Source organism: Belonocnema kinseyi, chromosome 7 (assembly GCF_010883055.1).
Source record: "Belonocnema kinseyi isolate 2016_QV_RU_SX_M_011 chromosome 7, B_treatae_v1, whole genome shotgun sequence".
NCBI lineage: Eukaryota > Metazoa > Arthropoda > Insecta > Hymenoptera > Cynipidae > Belonocnema > Belonocnema kinseyi.
In genome coordinates, this window is record NC_046663.1 from 50,309,609 (window position 1) to 50,331,537 (window position 21,929).

The 21,929-nt window shown below is 29.2% G+C and overlaps 1 protein-coding gene across 2 annotated transcripts in view; it reads right to left on the bottom strand.

The window, feature by feature from the left end:
• Positions 1–21,929, bottom strand: part of LOC117176852 — a 35,427-nt gene that overhangs the window by 3,196 nt on the left and 10,302 nt on the right. For both annotated transcript variants that reach the window (XM_033367194.1, XM_033367195.1), the window contains exons 3-5: positions 11,109–11,306; positions 6,795–6,902; positions 1,940–2,156 (exon numbers count right to left, since the gene is read on the bottom strand). In XM_033367194.1, coding sequence (XP_033223085.1) covers positions 1,940–2,156; positions 6,795–6,902; positions 11,109–11,306 — 523 coding nt within the window. The remainder of the gene's footprint in view (positions 1–1,939; positions 2,157–6,794; positions 6,903–11,108; positions 11,307–21,929) is intronic.

Genomic DNA, 21,929 nt, shown 5'->3' on the forward strand with positions numbered 1-21,929 from the left:
TGAAAGAGGGAGCTCTTCTTAATATTTTGACACCAAAATCATGTCGATACACCTTCCCGACTGCGAGTAAAGCCACCCACGCTTTAACTTGACAGACTGTATCTATATCTGAATTTTCTTGAATTCTTCGGAATCATTTTAGGGTATTTTGAAAGATTCCAAGACATTTTTAATATATGATTATGATAATGATTCCAAAGCATTTTTAATATTTTAGGTTATTTTCAAAAATTCCAACGAATTTTGAACTAATTAAAAAAGTTTCAAGGGATTTCAAAAGATTTCAAATTACATATTTGGAATATTTTACTGTATTTTCAAACATCAGAAGGAAATTTTTAATTATTTTTAATTATTTCAATCATTTGAAGTAATTTTAAAAGATGTTTAATATTTTAGGATATTTTAAAAGATTTAAATTCATTTTAAAAAACTTTAAACAGTTTCAAGGGATTTCAAAGGATCTTAAATATTTGAGGAAATTCTCAAAACATTTGAAGGAAGTTTTAATTTATTTCAATAATTTGGACGTTTTTTTAAAGACTTTGGTATATTTTAGGATATTTTAAAAGATTCACATGATTCTTTAAGAGATTACAAAAATTTTCATGCGATTTCAAAGGAATACGAATATTTTGGTGTACTTATAAAAATTCCAAGGAATTTTTAATAGATTTACCAGAATAACTAGATGAGATTCCAAAGATTTAAAAGATTTTATAGTATTAAAAAAAATATCTAGGAATTTTCAAAGATCTAAAAAATTCTTAAGCTTTTTTTTAAATGTCTTGGAAGGGCTTAACATACTTTTTGATATTTTAAAAGTTTAAATGTTTTTTTTTCAGATGTCCAGGGATGTCAATGATTTTAAGGCATTTAACAAACTATCAAGTTATTTTGATAAATTTTCAAATATCAGAAGTTATTTTCAAAGTTTTTGAAGATTTTATGACATTCTAAAAGATTCCAATAGATTTTAAAGAGATTAACCAGATTTCATGGGGATTTCTACAAGTTTAAAGATTCTAGGGTACTTTAGTATTTCAGGGTGTAAAGGATTTAAAATATCTTAAGGTATTTTAAATAGATTTCAATCATTTAAATTGATTCCAAAGCCTTTTTTTAGAATTTAGGGTATTTTTGAAAATTTTAACGAATTCCACCCAAAAAAACCAAAAAAAATTCAGTGAATTACTAAAGGATTTTGAAGATTTTATGGCATTCTTAAAAATTCCAACCTATTTTTAGCAGCTTCAAAAATCTTGAAAGGGATTTCAAATTATTTGAAATATTTTAGGATACTACATTTAGGGTATTACTAAATTTTACGGGGTTTTTAAGGTTTCGAAATATTTTGGCACATTTTAAAAGATTTCAAGTAATTTTCAACTGATCCTCATAACTTGAAGGTATTTGAAAGGATTTTGAATATTTTAGGATATTTAAAAAGATTCACATACATTTTCAATAAATTACCAAAATTCCACGGGATTTTCAATTTTTTTTTCAATTTTAACGAAAAAGGAAAAAAAAAATCACGGAATTACGGGATTTCCAAAGGTTTAAAGGATTTTATGATATTTTTAGAAATTTAAAAGAACTTTCAAGAGCTATAAATAACTTCAAGGGATTTCAAAATATTTGAAGCATTTTAAATATCTAAGGGTATTTTAAATATATTTCAGTAATTTAATGGGATTTCGAAGGATTTTGAATATTTAAGGGCATTTAAAAAAATTCCAGGATAAATTCTTGTATAACTTTTTGTACAATAATAAAACCACTATAACATACTACCATATACAACAATATACAAAAATATCAAAAGATACAATATTCAAACAAATCGAAAAATAAGATAATTTAAAAATGAAATTCTGCGGCCATCCTGTATTTTTTATATTTATGTACTATTAAATTATTAATTATTAGATCTTACGAGTTTTCGCAGATCTAAGGGTTTTTGCACTGAGAGTGTTAATACTGTAAACGAGTCCATGATGATTGTAACCCATTGTGTAACCGGGTAGGAAACCAGCATAGCTGAGAGAAGTGAATTTTTCTTCTCTTAAGCCAGGTTCAATAACGTGAGCATCCACCAGGTACCAGTGGTTCAAGGTCTCACTCAGGGCATCTTCGTTATGTCCCAAAATTTCCTGCAAGTATTTAAAATAAAATTTTAGTGGCGAAGCTCTACACCTGGGGTGATTGCTAGAGAGATTGATCAGCGAATTCCTTGGTCGCCGACAGTATAACGAAGCTACAACCGAGTGAGTCACTTTTATCCTAAAAGTGATTTGGCCTGATGGTACAACAATGCATGAGAAATTGTTTTTTTTCTCTAGTTATTACGTTTTTAGGATTTCTTAGTCCCGACTAGAAGCTTTACATTGTACACAAGGCGACTTTAACCCGTACCCTATCCGACTTTACCCCGTATCCTAATAGAACTTATCTTGTACCCTAGATAACTTTATCCCTTACTCTAGCCGAATTTACCCCAGACAAATTTACCCTAGAGAACTTCAACTCGTACTCTTAAAAAATAAATTTTTTGTAAATTTTATTCAGATTTACTCAATATAGGTGTGTCGAGTTGACCCTCAACTATCTTTACAATTAGCCATAGAATACAATGGGGTTATTGCATATTTTCAAGTATATTTTTCCCGGTGAAATTAAAAGGGACCAAAAGTTTAATATATTTACTTGAGAAAAGTTTTTTTTTTTAATAAGTTTTATTTGTTGTTTAATATGTAAAGAGAACACTTTTTACATTTTTTGCGGGAAGATGGAATATTCTGATTGGGTCAGCGTCTGAAGTAAACATCAGTCTGATTAGCGCAGTTGATGGGGGAATTAATATGGCTGCTAGATATAGGAGTAAATCTATATAAACTATTTTCACGTTTATTATTTAAATCGTGTTTAATAAGTAAGAAGAATGGGCCAGAAAGGTATTCAAAATGCTTAGAATTTTACTAAAAATGGAATGTGTAAAGTGGATCAATGAAGCCACTGCATACCAGTATTCTGATTGGCTCAGCGGTTTGCAGGATTTGGCGTTTCAAGATCACAGAGTTGTTTGAATAGGGTTTTAGATACTTTTTCTTACATATATTTTTTTTCTCATAAGTGAAGTAATCTAATTTTTTTTAAATGTGCTGTAATTTTTGGAATTTCATGCAGTATTTGAAAAAAATATATTATCTAAAATTAAGGCGACAGCTCCATTCCAAAATTACTTTTTGAATTACACCCACATAAGTCTATTTTATGGGGTTCCAAAAAACTCCACACAAAAAATATTGAGTTTGGTGAGTTTTTGGCGCCAATTATTTTTTTCGGTGGTTTCTTTTAGTACAAATTGTTTTTAATGCAGAAAATAATACTTATAATTATATGTCTAAATAAATGTTTTAAACAATTGAACGACGTTCATAGGAATTATGCTCTCTTATAAGAGAGTTATAGAAAGTCGTGTTTCGTTCTGTCTTTTTTTAACTTGCTTCCAACTTTTCAGTTAGAGTGAGGCAGCAATCAATGAAAGTTAACACATACAATTGTTTCAACGATTTTTTATTATTTTTAATAATATTTTCTTTAAATGATGCCATAAAATTGCGGGTTTTCCGAGATTTTCAACTTTTTGTCCACTTTTAAGTGCTTGCGAGGTAGTAATTAAATAAATTGAACAAACATAATTGTTTAAACAAATTATTCTTGTTTATAATGATCTTATTCTATAGATATTTACAGTTTTTCTAAAATTTTCTACTTTTTATCCACATTTCAATTAGAGTAGTGTAATAATTAAATCAATTTGACAAAAATAATTGTTTCAACGATTTTTTATTATTTTTAATAATATTTTCTTTAAACAATGCCAGAAAGTTGCGGGTTTTCCGAGATTTTCAACTTTTGGTCCAATTTTAACCGCTTGCGAGATAATAATTAAATAAATTGAACAAACATAATTGTGTAAACAAATTATTCTTGCTTATAATTATCTTATTCTATAGATATTTACAGTTTTTCTGAAATTTTCAACTTTTTATCCACTTATTACTTAGTAAGGTAATAATTAATTCAAGTCAACAAAAATAATTGTTTGAACAGTTTATTACCATATATGACTATCTTTTCTTATAGTAATTCTAGGAAATTGCAGGTTTTTTCTAAATTTTTAGCTTTTCCTGAACTTTTTAGTTATGGAGAGATAATAAGTAAATCTCAACAAGTATAATTTTTTTAATAGTTCTCAAATTTTTCGGAATTAATTATTTTAATTCTTTTGCTTCCCCATAGAGGAAGCTTTGTGATGTTAACATTTTCGAAAAAAATGTAATTCATTTAATTAAACGTTCCTCAATTTAAAAATGTTTAATGCAATGTTATAAGCAATTGCCTGGGCGCGTCTGTGTATGAGTGGATGTCACACTTGTGTGAACACGATACATTGAAAACGTTTGCAGATAAATGTATGAAATTTAGAGGGCTCATTTTCACCACTAATATCTTGAAATTGAAAAAAGGATATTAAAAATATTTATTGAATTTTTCTTAGCACTTTATAATATTTAAAAAATCGGTTTTTTATTAAAACTTTTTTCTTTTACGTAATTCAAAGTTGATAAAATAATACAGAAGATTTCTTGCTTCGAGACTAATCGATCGACCTATAATATTAATACATTTTATTGCAAAGTAAGGAAGTTCTGGTAATTAATATTGAATTAAAAATCGATTTTTATAGAAAAAAATGTTCTCATTATCATAATTTAAAGTTAATTTGAGAATATAACAGATGTGTTGTTTTGAGACGAATCGATTAACCTATAATATTGATAATATTGAAGAGTAAGGAAACTATCGTAATGAATAATATTGAAAAAAAACGTGTTTTTATAGCAAGACATTTTTCAATAAAATAATTCAAAGTTTTTCTAATGTTAAAAAAATATTATTGTAGTTTAAACAAAACGCCTTTCAGTAACTAATTCAAGTAAAAGTCACATTCAGTATGATCCATATAGAAGAAGTTGACAATATTTTCAATAACTGGTTCAATTTCAGAAAAAAAATATATCCACAAAAAGGAAAAAGATTATTTAAAAAAATATTTTCTCTGTTGTTTATTTACTATTTCTTCATAACTAAAATGCCAAAGCAAGGTTGAAAGATTGAAACCGCAACTAGATAGCTGTATAAGACAAATATTTGAAAAGTTCAGAAAAAAAACTGACTAGCATTATTAAAAAAGCATAATAATTAAAAATTGTTTTAAGAAATCATGTTTTTTAAATAAAATAATTATCACCTCACTCTAATTGAAAAGTGGAAAATTAAAAAAAATACCGCAACTTTGTATAGCATTATTATAAAAGAATATTGTTATAAATAGTACTAAATTATTTAAATATTTATTTTTGTTAGGCTATTTTTTTCTTTTGAGAAATATGTTTTTAACTGCATAAAGTGAAAAGCTTGAAAAGCGGGAATTGTGAGGAAAATACATTTGTGCGGGAAATATGCGGGACTGTTATATTTTAGTTAATGATTTAATTATTGACCCAAAGTTCAATTCTCTTTTTTGGTGAAAGTTCAACTGTTTTCTTGACATTTTTTTAGTTAAAAATTAAACTTATACTTTATGTTGAAAATTCAACGGAAATCTTTCTTAGTTCAAAATTCAACCATTTTTTTTTTTGAAAATTCGTCTTTTTGGTTTTAGAAGTCATCTGTTTTAGTAGAAATTTAATCATTTTATATAATTTTCATCTTTTTGATTGAAAATGGAACGATTTGCTTGACATTTTTTAACGTGAAATTAAACTATTCCAGTTAAATATTCATATTTTTAGTTGAAAATTATTTTTGTTTGTTGAAAATTTAGCAATAGTTCAAAATTCAACTATTTTGTGGAAAATTGAACTTTATTATTAAAAATGTCATTTTTTCTAAAAAATTCATCTGTTTTGTTGAATATTTTTCCTTTTGGATTAAAAGTTCATCTTTTATTTTTCATGGCTGATCTTCGAATATTAATGTTCAAGGAAAAATGAAAAATTGTTCAGGCAAAAATCAGGGAATTTTGAAAATATAGTTTTTCAACCATCCGGTTTCAGTAAGTTTTCTAGAAAAAGTACAAAATGGCTTGCGAATGTTAAAACCTTTCCACATCAGTTTTTTTTCTAGCAAGTTTAAAAAATCTTTTGAATATCGTTGAATTTCAGCAGATAAAAGAAAACTCGAAAAAAACGTACGAAGTTGAAGCCATTAAAAATAGATAAATAGCAGAATTTAAGAATACTTAATTTTGAGTTAATCTATTTTTTATTTTTCAATTCCTTAAATTCTTTTCTGGTAATTTTTTGACACTTAGGTCTTCAATGACTTTGATATAATTTTTAAAGTTTGCAAACAAAAAATTAATAGCCCACAAAATGACTGGAAAAAATGGTTCCTATCCGTCTTTTATTTATTTTTGACTTGTCGATTTTTTAAAGTTTATTTTTGTAGGTAGAAAACCCGTAAACATCCCAAATGTTTTTGAAGCTTCTTTAACAAAATAATATTTTTGTTATAAAACAACTTTATTGTATTTTACAAATGATTAAAATTGTTTCAATAAAGCAGGGTTCTGTTAATTTAATTGGCCAAAAAAGGATTGATGTATTTTATTGTTATCCCTACTTTTTAAAGAAAAATCCAACAAAGGGCAAGAAAAATAATTTTTATAAGAAATCAGTTTTAAAAATAAATCGGTCAAAAATATAAAAAAATTTTATTACCTGGCCTGGTTGGTTACAGATTATTGAGGTGCAACCTACAGGCTGCTGCTGACCCTGGGTTCCTTCAACGACGTTGGGTAAAATATCATCCAGGTGCATTAGGAATAGCTGAAAGTAAAAAGAAGATAAAAGAAAATGATAATTTTTTGTTAACTCTACAAAAATTGAAAGAAAGGCAAATTTTGTATTATAAATGAAAAAAGTGCTAGCAATAGCGGTTAAAATTTTTATACAAATTTAAAAAAAATACTAATTCATTATTTAAATAAATGGTGGCGGGTGGTTAAATTGAAAGTTTTAATGCTTCCATGACGCTTACATTTATAGAACCAAAATTATGATTTCTTTAAAACTTCAAGAAGACTTTAAAGATAAAATGATGAAACTTATTTAATATTTTCAAGTAAAGTAAAATAAGTTTTCAGATTTGGGTTTAAAATTTTAATTCTTTAAATTGATATTTAAGCTCTAAAGTAATTTTCGAAAATTCTATATGTGAGAAATTTGATTTCACTAAGTGAATGATTAACTGAATAGACTTCACACTTTTCCCCTGTTCTCTTTTTCCCCTTTTTAAAGAAAATTTACTTTATCCTTGTTTTTGAGAAATTCTGCTTTTTCCTAAAAGCCTTCTTCTATATTTTTGGTTCAGAATTCATGTTTTTTGATTAAAAATTCATCTATTATGATGAAAATTTAATTATAATGTTAAAAAATGAAATATTCGGTCGAAAAGTAATATTTTTTGGTCGAAAATTCAACTGTTTTATTGAACATCCATATCTTTTTATAGAAAATTCGTCCTTTTTTATTAAAAATTCATCTGTGTTGATTGTAATTCATCTTCCTTGGTTAAAAATGAGTTTTTTTTGTTAAAAATTCCACTTTTATTGTTGAAAATTCAACGGCTTTCTACAAAATTCTTCTTTTTTCCCTGCAAATTTAACTGTTTTCTTAAAAGTAATCTTTTTTTATTTAAAACTTTACCGTTTTGGATAGAAAATTCCTTCTTTTGAAGTAAAGATTCATTTTTTCTGGCAGAAGGGTGATAGAAAATTGAACTTTTGAATGAACTTTTGGGTAGAAGATCCATAATTTTTGGTTAAAAACTTAACTTATTTTTTGAAAATTTCACTTTTCTGGTTGAAAATTCAACTGGTTTCTAAAAAATTGGTCTTTTTTACTGAAAATTTAACTATATTGTTCAAAAGTCATATTTTTTTGTCGAAAATTAAACTATTTTGTTGATTGTCTTTTTGCATAAAAAATTCCTCTTCTTAAATTCAAAATTCATCTCTTTTGGGACAAAAGTCATCTTCCTTGGTTGAAGATGATCAATTTTGTTAAAAATCTAATTATATTGCTGAAAATTCAGCCCGTTTGTTAAAAAGTAATCCTTTTCTATTAAAAACTTAACTGTTTTGGATAGAAAATTCGTCCTTTTATTGAAATAAAGATTCATCTTTTCTGGTAGAAAAGTGATTACTTTTGGTTGGAAAATAAATTTGTTGTTAAAAATTCCGCTTTTCTCGTTGAAAATTAAACTGCTTTCTAAAAAATTCGTCCTTTTGGATTGATAATTGAACTATTTTGTTAACAAATCATCTTTTTTGTTGAAAATTCAACAGTTTTATTGAATATTTGTATATTTGAATAGAAAATTCTTCCTTTTGGGTTGAAAATTCATATTTTTGAATAGAAGATCCATCATTTTTGGTTCAAAATTAATTTTTCGCTAAAGATTCCACTTTTGTAGTAGAAAATTGAACTTTCTTATCAAATAATCGTCCTTTTGACTTGAAAATTAAACTATTTTGTAAACAAGTAATCTTTTTTGGTCGAAACTTCGACTGTTTTGTTGAAAATTTGTAGTTTTTCATAGAAAATTTGTTCCTTGAATTGATAATTCATCTTTTTTTGGAAAAAAGTTATCTTTCTTTGTTGAAAGTGAACTTTTTTGTCAAAAATTCAAATCTTTTGTTAAAATTGGACGTTTTGGATAGATAATTTGTCCTTTTTTTATTGAAAATTCCTTTATATCGGTAGAAAAGTTCTTAAAGGAAAATTCATCTTTCTTGGTTGAAAATCGATCTTGTTTTCTTGTAAATTCAACCATTTTGTTTAAAAGTCCTTCTTTTTGTAGATAATTTAACTGTTTTGTTGAATATTCATTTTTTATATACAATTCGTCCTTTTGTATTGAAAATTGATCTTTTTTGTCGAAAATTCAACTATTTTGTTACAATGTCAACTTATTGGACGAAAATTCAAATGTTTTTTTGAAAATTCATCTTTCTTGGATAAAAATAAACTTTTTTGTTGTTGAAAATTCATCTTCTCGCGTTTCATAGTCAACGGTATTCCAAAATATTATAATTTTTACCTTGGAAACTCAACTCATTTGTTCAAAATTGAACTGTTTCAATTGTTGAAAAATCGTATTTTTTCAAGTTCGACTCGTTTCTATTTAAAAGCTTAAAAAGTGATCTTTCTTGGTTAAAATTGAACTTTTTGTTGGCAGTTTAACTTTCCTGGTTGAAAAATTCGTCTCTTCTAAAAAATTCATCTTTTTGGCTGGGTAATTAAATTATTTCGATTTTGACTGGAGGTCTTTTTTGTTTACAAATTCGACCATTTAGTTGAAATCTATCTTTGTAGGTTAAAAATATTTTTAAATTAAATTTAAATCATTTTTATTACTATAGTAACCTAAATTAATGTTATTATTCAACAGAATTGAATCCCCTAATATAACCCTATTTTCGTTCAACATTATCCTATTTTCCCCCATTTTTATATAATTTTGGGGTGTGAAGTCTGAAATAAGACAATAAGAAAAAGAAGATAAGAAGTTATTTGTAATTTTTCAAAATAAACTGCTAATGATGTTTTTTCAACTTCATTTAAGAATTTAGTGACAATTCTGGATAAATTTCTCTGGAAATACTGATCATATACGTAATAACTACCTGATGACAAGATGATATATTCGTTGCGATAATAATTATTCATGGAGAAAGATTTATAATTGTATAGTTTGTGAACGACATTGAAAACGAAATGTCGATCACTTGACTGCAACATGCTACTGACCTTATTTTGCATAACCACTTTCAATAAGCCTTCTTGTCATTCCGCATTATTATTTTCTGCCCTGTTATTTTCTTATTGTTAATTACTTTTGCCGACTACACTACCGATAGGTAATATCGCAATAACCGCGCGACCTATTTACAAGTAGCCTTGACTTTGAAAGGTAATAACACCGTCCAGAATATAGATAAAAATAATTTTAAAAGACCTTTGGGAAGCTTATCAAATTCTGCGTTAAATGATCCCCTGTTTGAGTGATTAGGTATTGGGGATGTTAAATTATAACGTGAGAAAGATAAAAATAACATTCCGATTTTTAAGGCATTTTGTTTCAACTTCAACTCTAGACAGGAGCTGAAAAATAAAATTTATTGATTTGATATTACACAAAAATGATCTTTAGTATTCTACGTTTCATTTGAGCCATTAAACACTGACAAATCTTCACAGGATTATGAAATAATATTGTTGAAAATTCAATTATCTTTTTCGGACAAAAGTAATTTTTTTCTGGTTGAAAATGAACAATTTTGTTAAAGATTTAATTATACAGCTGAAAATTCATTTTTTGTTTGTTAAAAAGTAATCTTTTTTGATAAAAAATTCAACTTTTTGGATAGAATATTCGCCTTATTGGATTGTTGTTAAAAATTCAATTATTTTGTCAAAAAGTAATCCTATCTGCTCAAAAATCAACTGTTTTGGATAGAAAATTCGTCTTTTTGGATTGAAGATTCATCTTTTCGGGTAAAATAGTCATCATTCTCGGTTGAAAATGAAGTGACTCTTCTTTTTGATTTTAAAATTCAACTATTTTGATAAAAGTCATTAAAAGTTGAAAAATCTTTACCGATTTATAAAATAATATTTTTTGCGAGCATGCTACATTTTAAATTCATAAACGCGACCGACATCTATTATCGGACTAACCGCGTGACCTGTTAAAAATTAACCTTCACTTTTAAATGTGATATCTCTGTCTAGAATACACATAACAATATTTTTTTTTAACCTTTGGAAACCTTATGAAATTCTTCGTGCAATGACCTTTAGTTAAAGTAAGTTGTCCTTGTAGGTATTTAATTATGACGCGAGAAAGTCAGAAAAGTCCGATGACACAATCAGCTCTCGTGTCGTTTATTGAGACAATAATAAAATTAATATTTAAATCGACATAAAATTGAAACAGTTTTTAAATTCTTAAAATAAAGTGAAAATTACCTCATGGAAGGGGACTTCGGCTCCATCTGCAGTTCCTTCGATTTCCCTGACATATTGGGGAAATTGCTCTTTTACACAGGCCAAAGTTTCATTGTAAACCTTCTTGCCTTCTAAGGTTTCATAAACGTGTAAATATGATTCTTGTAGAGGCCGATAATTGGATATGTAATCTTGAATAATCTTCGCGAAGGTGCGTCCCTGAAAAAATTTAAGCTAGGTGTTAAAAAGAGTATTAAACTGATTTCAGGTTTTGAGATTCTTTTTTCTTGGAGAAAAATCGATTACAGAATAAAAATAAATTTTTTAAGACTATATTAGTAATTTTCTATATAAAAAAAGAATTGTAAAGAAATTATCGAAAATTTCGTACTTAGTGTTGTTGACTGATTGCATACAACTTTAACTGATCGTTTTAAGTTTGTTCTTTTTAATATTCGAGAATTTTGTAAGTCGCAATTACCAAATGAGGAATTTTAATTTTAAAGACTTATTTCTAAAAGAAAAACTTAAAATTTGAAATTATTCTTGAATAATAAAGTCAAATATATTCTATTGTTAACGTTTTGACTTAATATTTTTAAAATTACAAAAGGATTCTATTTACAACTCCTTGGCCATATTAAATGAGGCTATATATGTATTCTATATAAATTAGGATTAAGAATTTTCTGGATCATCAACTTAGTGAATCATAATTTCCACATAAATAACTCTACTTGATGATAAAAATTATTCAAAAATATTTCTAAGTATTGTTGATAAAAGAGAACAGTGTAATTATTTTTACTATTGGGAACGAATTCTGTTCTCAACATTTTGATACCAGGCTGTAATTTTTAAACTTCAATAGACTGTAGGTAACTATACGACAAACTGTCGGTACCGGTAACCAAAAACTTACCAGTACCGACAAATTTAAAAGAAAATGTAGATTTTTTTGCTGAAGATTCCAGGTAAAATTTAAAATAATTTTTTGTTTAAAAAATTATTTAAAGATATTGAAAAGGTTTTGAACGATTTCTTAGAATTCCTGAGAAGAATATAAAACATTTCAAAGCAAAATGTTTCAATTTTGCAAAATTATCGACAAAAATCGAAAAGGTTCAAGAGATATTTAAATATTTTTGAATGATAAAAAAATCATTTTATTCATTGGAAGGTTAATTGCAAGGTTTCAAGAGAATAAACAAATTTTTTTAACATTTCTCGGAAAATGTTTTCAGGTTTTAATTTCACAACATTTATTTGAAGAGAATATTGAAAAAGAGTTAAAAAATTATCAAAAAAGAATCTTGAAGATTCGAAAGTAATTTTTAAAAATAATACAAAATTTTAAACAAATGTAGATTTCTGAAGGATTCGAAATAACATTTTTAAGATTTTGAAAGGTTATAAGATAAGAAAAAACTGTTCTCAAGATCCCTGGGAATATTTAAAATGATCCTCTGTTTAAAAAAATTATTTATAAAGATTTTCAAACGTAATAAAAGATTGATAAAGTTGTCAATAATTCAGGATTTTCAGAATTTCAAAGAATTTAAAAATATTTCAAAACTTTGAAAGATTTACGAACATTTATAAAATATTCTTAATTTTTTAAAACAATTGTTTGACATCTGAAACATTGAAGACATTTTCAAATTTCTAGCGAAACAGAGGAAAATTATATTTTTATACCCTTAAAGTAAATAAATAAAGAAAATTTTAAAAATAAATATTTTTTTCTAATTTTTATTTTTGCTAAAAGTAGTTTTTTTTTCATTTAAATTATAATATGCATAGTTCTTTTTTTATTATAGACTAAAAAATCTTTTTGCGTTGCGAAAAATTTGATTGAAAATGATTATTTATTGTTGTTGAAATTCATTTCTTTTGGTAGAATTTTCACACTTTTTAAATTAAAATTGAAAATCTTTGGTTTAAAATTAAAATCTTTTTCAGTAGAGGATTCAATTATTTTGTTGAGAGTTATTATTATTTATTATTATTTATTATTGTTATTATTATTATTCATCGTAGTTGCAGATTTTTTTTGTAAAAAAGAAGTAGCAAATTTCGATAGTAAATTCATGCGTTTGGTTGAAAATTCATATTTTTGAGTTAAAAAATAAACTTTTTATTGAAAATTTGTCTGGTTTGGAATTTTTAACATAATTTTTAATTAAAAATATAACTGGATGAAAATAATTTTTTTTCGGTTGAGGATTCAACTATTTTGTTGAATATTGATCTCTTTTGGATGAATTTAACTATTTTTTATTATCATGAAAGTCTTTATGGCTGAAATATCAACTATTAAATTTGTTTGTTTAGAATGTATGTTTTTTGCTTGAAAATTCAAATATTTGGTTCAAGATGAACTTTTTTGTTGAAATTTTGTAGCGACATATTTCAAATTTTCAAATATCTTCTTGAATATTTTCAAGAATCGTAGGAAGATTATATTGATATAACCTTAAAAAAATAATAAAAAATAAATGGGTATCCGTAACTTTTATTTTTTATTTGAGAAAATACTAATGATACTAGTATCTGAAAAAAGATGTATTGAGTGGAATCAGCTGCTAGTTGCAATTACAGAAAGTCTATAGAAAGTAATGGTAATAGGAGACGGCAATTTTTTTGTAATGTTTCTTGATAACCATGGGATTAGGAGTTTGTACTTCGTATTTGTATTTTTAATTTTTCATAGATGACGATCACTTCGTGATCTATGTGGCCGTGCTCTAATGCAATAAGATAACATTTTATTCAATAGAACATTCCTTTCAATTACTATTGTCTGATCTAATCAATGTGGATGCTGATCATGTTACCTGTACCTCAACGTGTTCATTGTTTTTTTTTCCAATCGTCAAACTCGTTTCGTTTTAATCTCTGATTATGTAGGTCATTACGTAATGAGTAACAGGAATAAGAGCAATGCAGTATTCTACATAAAAGGATCATTTGATCTCAATTGATATTCTATCAATATCAGTTTGGTTCAGTAAGGGGAGATTCTGCAATTGAAAATTCGTTTTTGTGTGTGTGTAAAAATATAACAGATCGTAGAAAAGTAAATAATTTGTTTAGAAATTCAAATATTTAATTAAAAATTAAACATTTGCTTAAAGGTTAATTTTTTTGGTTGAAGATTTATCTACTTTAGTTTCAAATTTTACTACTTCGATAAAATGCCTAATTTTTTGATGTTTCAGGTCTTTTGGTAAAAAATGTAACAATTTTGTTAAAAAATGTGTCTTTTTGTTTTGTTGAAAATTCATATTATCGAGTTAAAAATGAAACTTATGTAGAAAATTAATTTTTGAATTTAAAATTGAACAATTTCGTTATAATTTGTTTTCTTTCTGGAAAGAAAAATCTTTCTTGGTTGAGGATTCTTCTGTTTGTTGGAAAATTGAATTCTTTTGTTGACAATTTTTTTTTATTAATTATTTTGTAGAAAATTCACATTTGTGGTTAAACACTAAACTGTTTTGTAGAAAATTTATTTCTGGCTCAACAATTCTACAATTTCGTTGAAATTGTTTTTTTTTTCATTATTGACTGAAAAATCTTTCTTGGTTGAAGATTTATCTCTGATAGAAAATTGAACTATTTTGTTGACGTACAGTTTTTTTTGGAAAACTAAATGCTTTGTAGAAAATGCATGTTTTTAGCTTACAAACGTAAAAATCTAATAGAAAGCTCACCAAAAATTACGTTTCTTGCATAGAATTGGTCTTATTGGTTGAAAATGTAATTATTCTGTTAAAAAATCCTTTTTTAAAAATAAAAATGATTCTTTAAAGTAAAAACTGAACTATTTGTTCAAAAATAAATTTTGTTGTTGAAAATTCAATTGTATTACAAAAAATCTACTTTTTGACTCGAAATTTCCACAATTTGATTGCAAAATCAACTATTTTGTGAAATAGTTCTCATTTTTTAATAAGTTAAAATTTTTTATTTCTAAATAAAATCCCTTTTTTGGAAAGATTCCACTGCTTGGTTTAAATTTGAATTAATTTGTTAAAACATAATTTTTTTGGTTAATGATTCATCATTTTAATTTAAAATATTCATGTATTTATATTTGAAGCGTTTCAATTGGAAATTAATATTTGTACCAACATTATTTTTATTTAAAGAATTTGTCCCCTTATTACTGTGTAAAAAAGGATAAAAGAATATAACTATGTCAACATTCTCGATTTTAGGTGCTTATGGTGATTTTTCAAATTTAATCGGGAAAATTGATCTAAAGAATCAGATTTACCTAGCAAATTAGTATTGGTAGATATTTTGTTATAATTTATTATTTTTAACTTTACTGAGAGGCACCAAATACATGTTCAATTCAAATAATGAAGATTGAAGTTTGTAAAATAATTATCTCAATTAATGAAATTATTGCAAAAAATTTTCTCGTTATTATTCTATGATATAATAGTATACATAATGTATGACATAATAAATGCTTAAATTGAGAACGAGTTATGTGTTAACGTCAGATCCATTATTACCTTACGTCAGTGAATTAATGAAACACAAAAAAAATCTTGTTAGATTCGAAGTTTGGAAAACTGAATTTAATGAAGCTTATAATATACTAGTAAACAAAGTGCACTAGGTGCGCTCACTAATACACGTTTCTTATTATTTTTGTCTAATTATCAAATTAAAACATACGCCTAAATTTAAGATACTATAAAATATAATTAATATTTACATATAAAAAAGCTACGTCGGCTTTCATACAATTTTAGTTATAATTTTAATTTTTTCTAAAAAAAGGTCTTCTCCTTCGGTTCCACTGGGAATCGAACCACAGAACTTCCGAATGCCGTTCCGGTACTTTCCCACTAAGCTACTCGAGGCATCTAGAGAAGAATCCCTTTTCAGAAATACACGCGACCGGCAATCTGAAGTTCTGTGGTTCGTTTTCCAGCGGGGTGAAAGGAGATATTTTTCAGACAAAATTTCATTAAAATTTTGTTAAATTCAAAGCTCTATCTAGTCTTTAAAGACATAAAGAAATTCTGTTATTTTCTATTGATATTACAGATTTCTTTCAAAATTTGACTTGTAACACCTGGAACAAGAATGCGTGTAATTCTGAAAAAGGATTCTTATTTCGATCTCTCTAGTAGCCTGATGGAAAAGCACCCGACCGCCAATCAGAAGTTCTGTGAAATTTTCAATTCGAAGCTCCATTTAGTCTATAAAGACGTTAACCCTCTACCGCTTAAAACTTTCCTTTTTTCTGAATTTTCAGATATTCAGGCACATTATTCCTATGGCGGAGTGTATACAAAACTAAAATTCTAGCTCATTACCGTCCTGACTTTCATGTAAATCCTTGCGCTAAAAATTTCTGTTCGTCTCAAAGTCATATTTAAAAAACTCAAGCCTTCCAAACGTTACATATATGTCACTGTGGGCGGTAGAAGGTTAACAAAATCTGTTATTCTCTTATGATAATGCAGATTCCTTGTATAATTTTAATTTTTAATAAATATCTTATAATATTATTGACCCTCTTGTGGACTATTATTGGTGATCCTGCCAGGATAAGACTTCATCGAGATATAAAAAGATGCCTATTATTAGGAAAAATCTTGGAAACAGAAATCGGAATAAAGACACCAGAATTCTGCAGAATTACGGACTCCGGATCTTTTCACGAAAGACCCGTCACCTCAGGAGGTAGTTTTCTTGGTATAATAATTAGTTTCAAGATAAAAAGCACTATCTTATGAAACACATCAATTTACAAATCCATTTGAAACGCAACAAACAGCGGTAAAAAAAGTATCTACGGTTGAGTCTACGGTCTCAACGAAGAAGCAAGAAATCTACACTCCTCAACAAGTGAAGTGAATTGGACTTAAATTAATGTTATATTTAATATAAGTAAAGAAGAGATAGATATACATCAAACTCTCGCCTTCAGTCAAGTGTCGGGGGTTGCCTTCAAATGGCTTTGGACTGATTTCGAGGGGATAGAAACGTAAACAGTGAGGGCCGCCTGACTCGTTTCCAATTGATATATATATATATATATATATATATATATATATACAGGTTGGACACGCTGGGGATTACATACATGGCGAGTTAAATACTACCCGAATTGCACAACAGCAGGGGAAAAGCCATTATACAGGGGTATTTTCATATATCGCGCCTTTAAAGTTTCATTCGGATCGGCCATTCGGTCAAGTCCGTGCATCTTCGGATCAAGTTTATGATAGTTTCCATGGTTGCGTTCGAAACTTCAAACGGATATAAGTGTCAAAACAATATAGGTTATGTTATATAGTAATTACAAATAATAAAAGTGTTTAGTTAATAATGAAGTGAGATATGTGAACTGAGAAGTAAACTTCATTTTTTTCTGTGTTAATAACATTATAGAATGGCTGCTGAGTGACAAATACTATAAAATAGTAATAATATTCTGCGCTTCCAGGGGGCAAAGAGTGAATGGTGTTTAACGCTTATTTTTACTGCATAAAAAAATTTGTTATGAATAGACAGGATATGTTTCAAATAAAGTGAATGAAATATTACATGCGTAAACTTTAAATTGACATTGCCTACATTTTCTGACAGTGATCTGTGATCAGGGCAAACAGGTGAATCTGGACATAACCGTTTGAAGTTTCGAACGCAACCATGGAAACTATTATAAACTCCATCCGAAGATGCACGGACTTGGCCGAATGAACGATCCGAATGCAACTTTAAAGGCGCGAAATATCAAAATACCCCTGTATAATGGCTTCTCCTCTGCTGTTGTGCAATTCGGGTAGCATTCAACTCGCCATGTATGTGAGCCCCAGCGTGTCCACACACACACAAATATACACCCACAAACACCCCCCCCCCCCACACAGGGTGATTTATTTAACTTTAAACTTTCAAATATCCCGAAAAATAGGCACTCTATGAAAAAATGTTATGAATCATAATTGAATTACTCTGAGGAGTACATACACTGATGTTAAAATCGGTTTCCCCACACCGCCCCCTGGGGGTGGCAATAGGGGCAAGTTCGAAATCTTAATTAGGAACTTCTATTTTTTATTGCATATTCGGATTCTTTGTATAAAAATCCGTATGATTTGTCTAAAAAATTTTTGTCGTTTCGCGATAGATGGTGCTGTAATCGACGAAATTCAATTTTTCTTCATTTTACTGTTACTGAGAATGCACGCTTACGATTCTGCAATACATTAACAATAAAAAATACGCCATTTTCATTGTGACATGACTGACCATGAAATAAAAGAATTTTTCAAATCACTACAGAATCGTTGAACGAGTGCAATAAAAACTCGTACATAAAAAAAATACATCGCGACGAACATAGGTAGAACCTCCTTCTTTTTGAAGTCGGTTAAAAAGAAGGGCCATAGAGCTTCGGATCTCTTTGATAATTATTATTATGAAAAACATGCCAAAACGTATGTCGGTTCTTGAGCAGTGATTATTAAGTAATACATTTACATTAACAAATGTTTCCTGAATATTTCTAATTTTTAGCTCTGGCATTATTGCAGATTGAGGTCAGTGGAGGCTACCGACACATTACGAAAGTGTTAACTTTTTTCTTTCCTTAAATACAGTAAATTAGAAAAAATACATTTAGGACAAAACTGATTTTAGTTAGATCAATGATAATCCCGAATACTACTTTACAATGGAGTACCTAACCGTACGAGAAAAAATTGAAATGGTTCTGATGTATGGAGAAGCTAGAAGAAATCTTGATAATGCTGTCAATCTCTACGATCAGCGTTTTCCAAATAGAATTGTGTCACGTGTTTCATTTTATTGTACTATTACAAACTTTACTATCAATGGACGTGTTCAACTTAAGAAAAAGACCCGTACAAGAACAGTTATTGGAGAAAATGATGAAATTGCTGTATTAGCTGCAGTGGCCAATAATCCTCACGTTAGTACACGAGGAATTGCTCGTGATTCCGGAATGTCTCAGAGCAGTGTTTGGAAAATTTTAAAACGTAATAAATTTCATCCGTATCATGTCTCTTTATATCAAGAACTTCATGACGTTGATTTCCAAAATCGGGTAGCTTTTTGTCAGTGGGAACGTGAACAAATACAACAAAATCCCAATTTTTTTCGTTACGTATTATTCTCTGACAAGTCGTCTTTTACGAACCATGGAATAATCGACACAATATATGCACTACTGGAGTATTGAAAATCCGCAGTGGCTTCGTGAAGTCGAACACCAGCGTCCATAGACTGTCAACGTATGGTGTGGAATAATTGGCAACAAACTGATCGGTCCCCAGATTGTCGAAGGCAGCTTATATGGTACAAAATATCAAGACATTTTGCAAAATGAACTGCCAATATTGCTTGAAGACTTGATCTTAGAAATACGGCATAAGATGTAGATTCAACATGATGGTGATCCGGCACACTATTCAGCGGGAGCACGAGAAGTTCCTGATAGTGATTTCAATGGTCGCTGGATTGGTAGAGGCGATCCGATAAATTGGTCTGCAAGATCGCCAGATCTTACTTCACCAGATTTCCTTTTGTGAGGCTATCTGAAAGACAAAGGTGTACAAAGAAAAACCAACAACACGTGAAAATATGATTGACCAAATTACAAGTGCATTTGCTGAAATTCGAGAAGATACACTTCTCCGTTGTGTAAATTTATTTGAATTACGGATTAATAAGTGCATTGAATCCGAGGTTCATCATTTTGAGAACTTACTTGAATTAAAAGATCATTCCCTGAGTATCTCGAATCGTGAGAGGCGAGGGGACTCACGTTAATCAAGCACCCCGAAGGGAACAGGAAACTGCTACGTCCATGTCGTTGTTCCTGGGTTACGCTAAAAGTAGTAGTTTGTTTTAAGACTAATTTCGAGTATTGCAGAATCGTAAGCGTGCATTCTTAGTAACAGTAAAATTAAGAAAAATTGAATCTCGTCGATTACAGCGCCATCTATCGCGAAACGAGAAAAATGTTTCAGACAAATTATTTCGAACTTGCCCCTACCCCCACCCCCAGGGAACGGCGTGGGGGAATCAATTTTAACATCAGCGTATGAACTCCTTAGAGTGATTAAATTTTGATTCATAACATTTTTTCATAGAGTGCCTATTTTTCGAGATATTAGAAAATTTCAAGTTAAAAAAATCACCTTGTATATGTATAATGTCGCAGCTGCTCTCGCCCTACTCCCTTGAGGCTGAAAGCGAGAGTTTGGTGTAAAATGAAAATTACTTTACTGTTTGATTGGAGACGAAATAGCCATACTGGACAATCATAAGGTTTAAAAAGAACACACTGAGAACTGTACGGAAATTCACACCCGTAAATTAGATAGAAGTACACTGGAAAAATTAGGCAAACCAAAATAAACAAAAAAATCAAACTGGCATTCAAAAATGATAGAGAAAATTATAATATAGAATACTCAACTGAGAAAACGGATAGTGACACGTCCTTTGAAGAAAAAAATCAACAACCCTTTCTTAACAGTACCAAATATGTCTCGAATAACATCCTTCCCTAACGCTAAAACTAGGCAGTCTGATAAGTACCTGAAAATTCTAAGAGATGGCATTAGTATTCACTAATGTGAACCATTTTCGTCGAGCTCGATCCTTCAAATGACGCCTGTCAAAACTTCAGCCATTTATGTTTACGCATTTACAAGTTACAGCACTGAGAAGCGACTAACCTCCGAGTTTTTTTTAATATGAAAAAATCTGAGTTTCGAGTTTTGAACAAACACTACTATCTTCGCAAGAAAACGATACCCGAGACCAAGGCCAAGCTGGATAAGTATTACCCGGACTTTGCACCGTCGATTGGAACGATTTATAAGTGGTTTACCGAGTTTCGTTGTGGCCGTACGAGCACAGTTGATGCTGAACGATCTGGGCGCCCAAAGGAGGTCACTACACCAGAAAATGTCGAAAAAATCCATGATATGATGTTGAATGATCCCAAAGTGAAATTGAGAGAGGTAGCTAATGCTGTAGGCATATCATTGGAATGTGTAGGCAATGTCGTGCATTCAGTTTTGGGCATGAAGAAGCTCTGCGCGCGATGGGTGCCACGTTTGCTCACAGTGGACCAAAAACGAATTCGTGTGACAGCTTCCCAGCAGAATTTGGAATTATTTTCGCGTAAGCCGACCGAGTTTTTGCGCCGATTCATAACCATGGATGAAACCTGGATCCACTACTACACTCCTGAGTCAACGCAACAGGCAAAACAGTGGGTTCCACTGGGTCAAAGTGCTCCGAAGCGTCCAAAAACGCAACAATGGGTCGGAAAGGTTATGGCCTCCGTATTTTGGGATGCACATGGCATAATATTCGTGGACTATCTTGAAAAAGGTAAAACCATAACCGAAGCATACTATTCATCATTATTGGACCGATTGAAAATCGAAATCGCCGAAAAACGAACGCATTTGAAGAAGAAAAAATCGCTTCATCATCACGTGAATGCGCCTGTTCATTCATGCTTAGTTGCACAAGCAAAATTGCATGAAATCGGCTTCGAATTGGTTCCTCAGCCACCGTATTCACCAGACCTGGCCCCCAGCGACTATTACTTGTTCCCTAACCTGAAGGGATGGCTCACTGTTCAGCGTTTTTACTCAAATGAGGAGCTCATAGCTGAAACTGAGGCGTATTTTGGAGACCTTCCGATCAAGTACTTTTCGGACGGTACGAGGGTAGTTCAATAAGTCCTTAGAATGACCAACAGATGGCGCGCGAATCGCTCCAAATCATCTGTTTTCAGTCAGCACCACTCCCGACTAGATA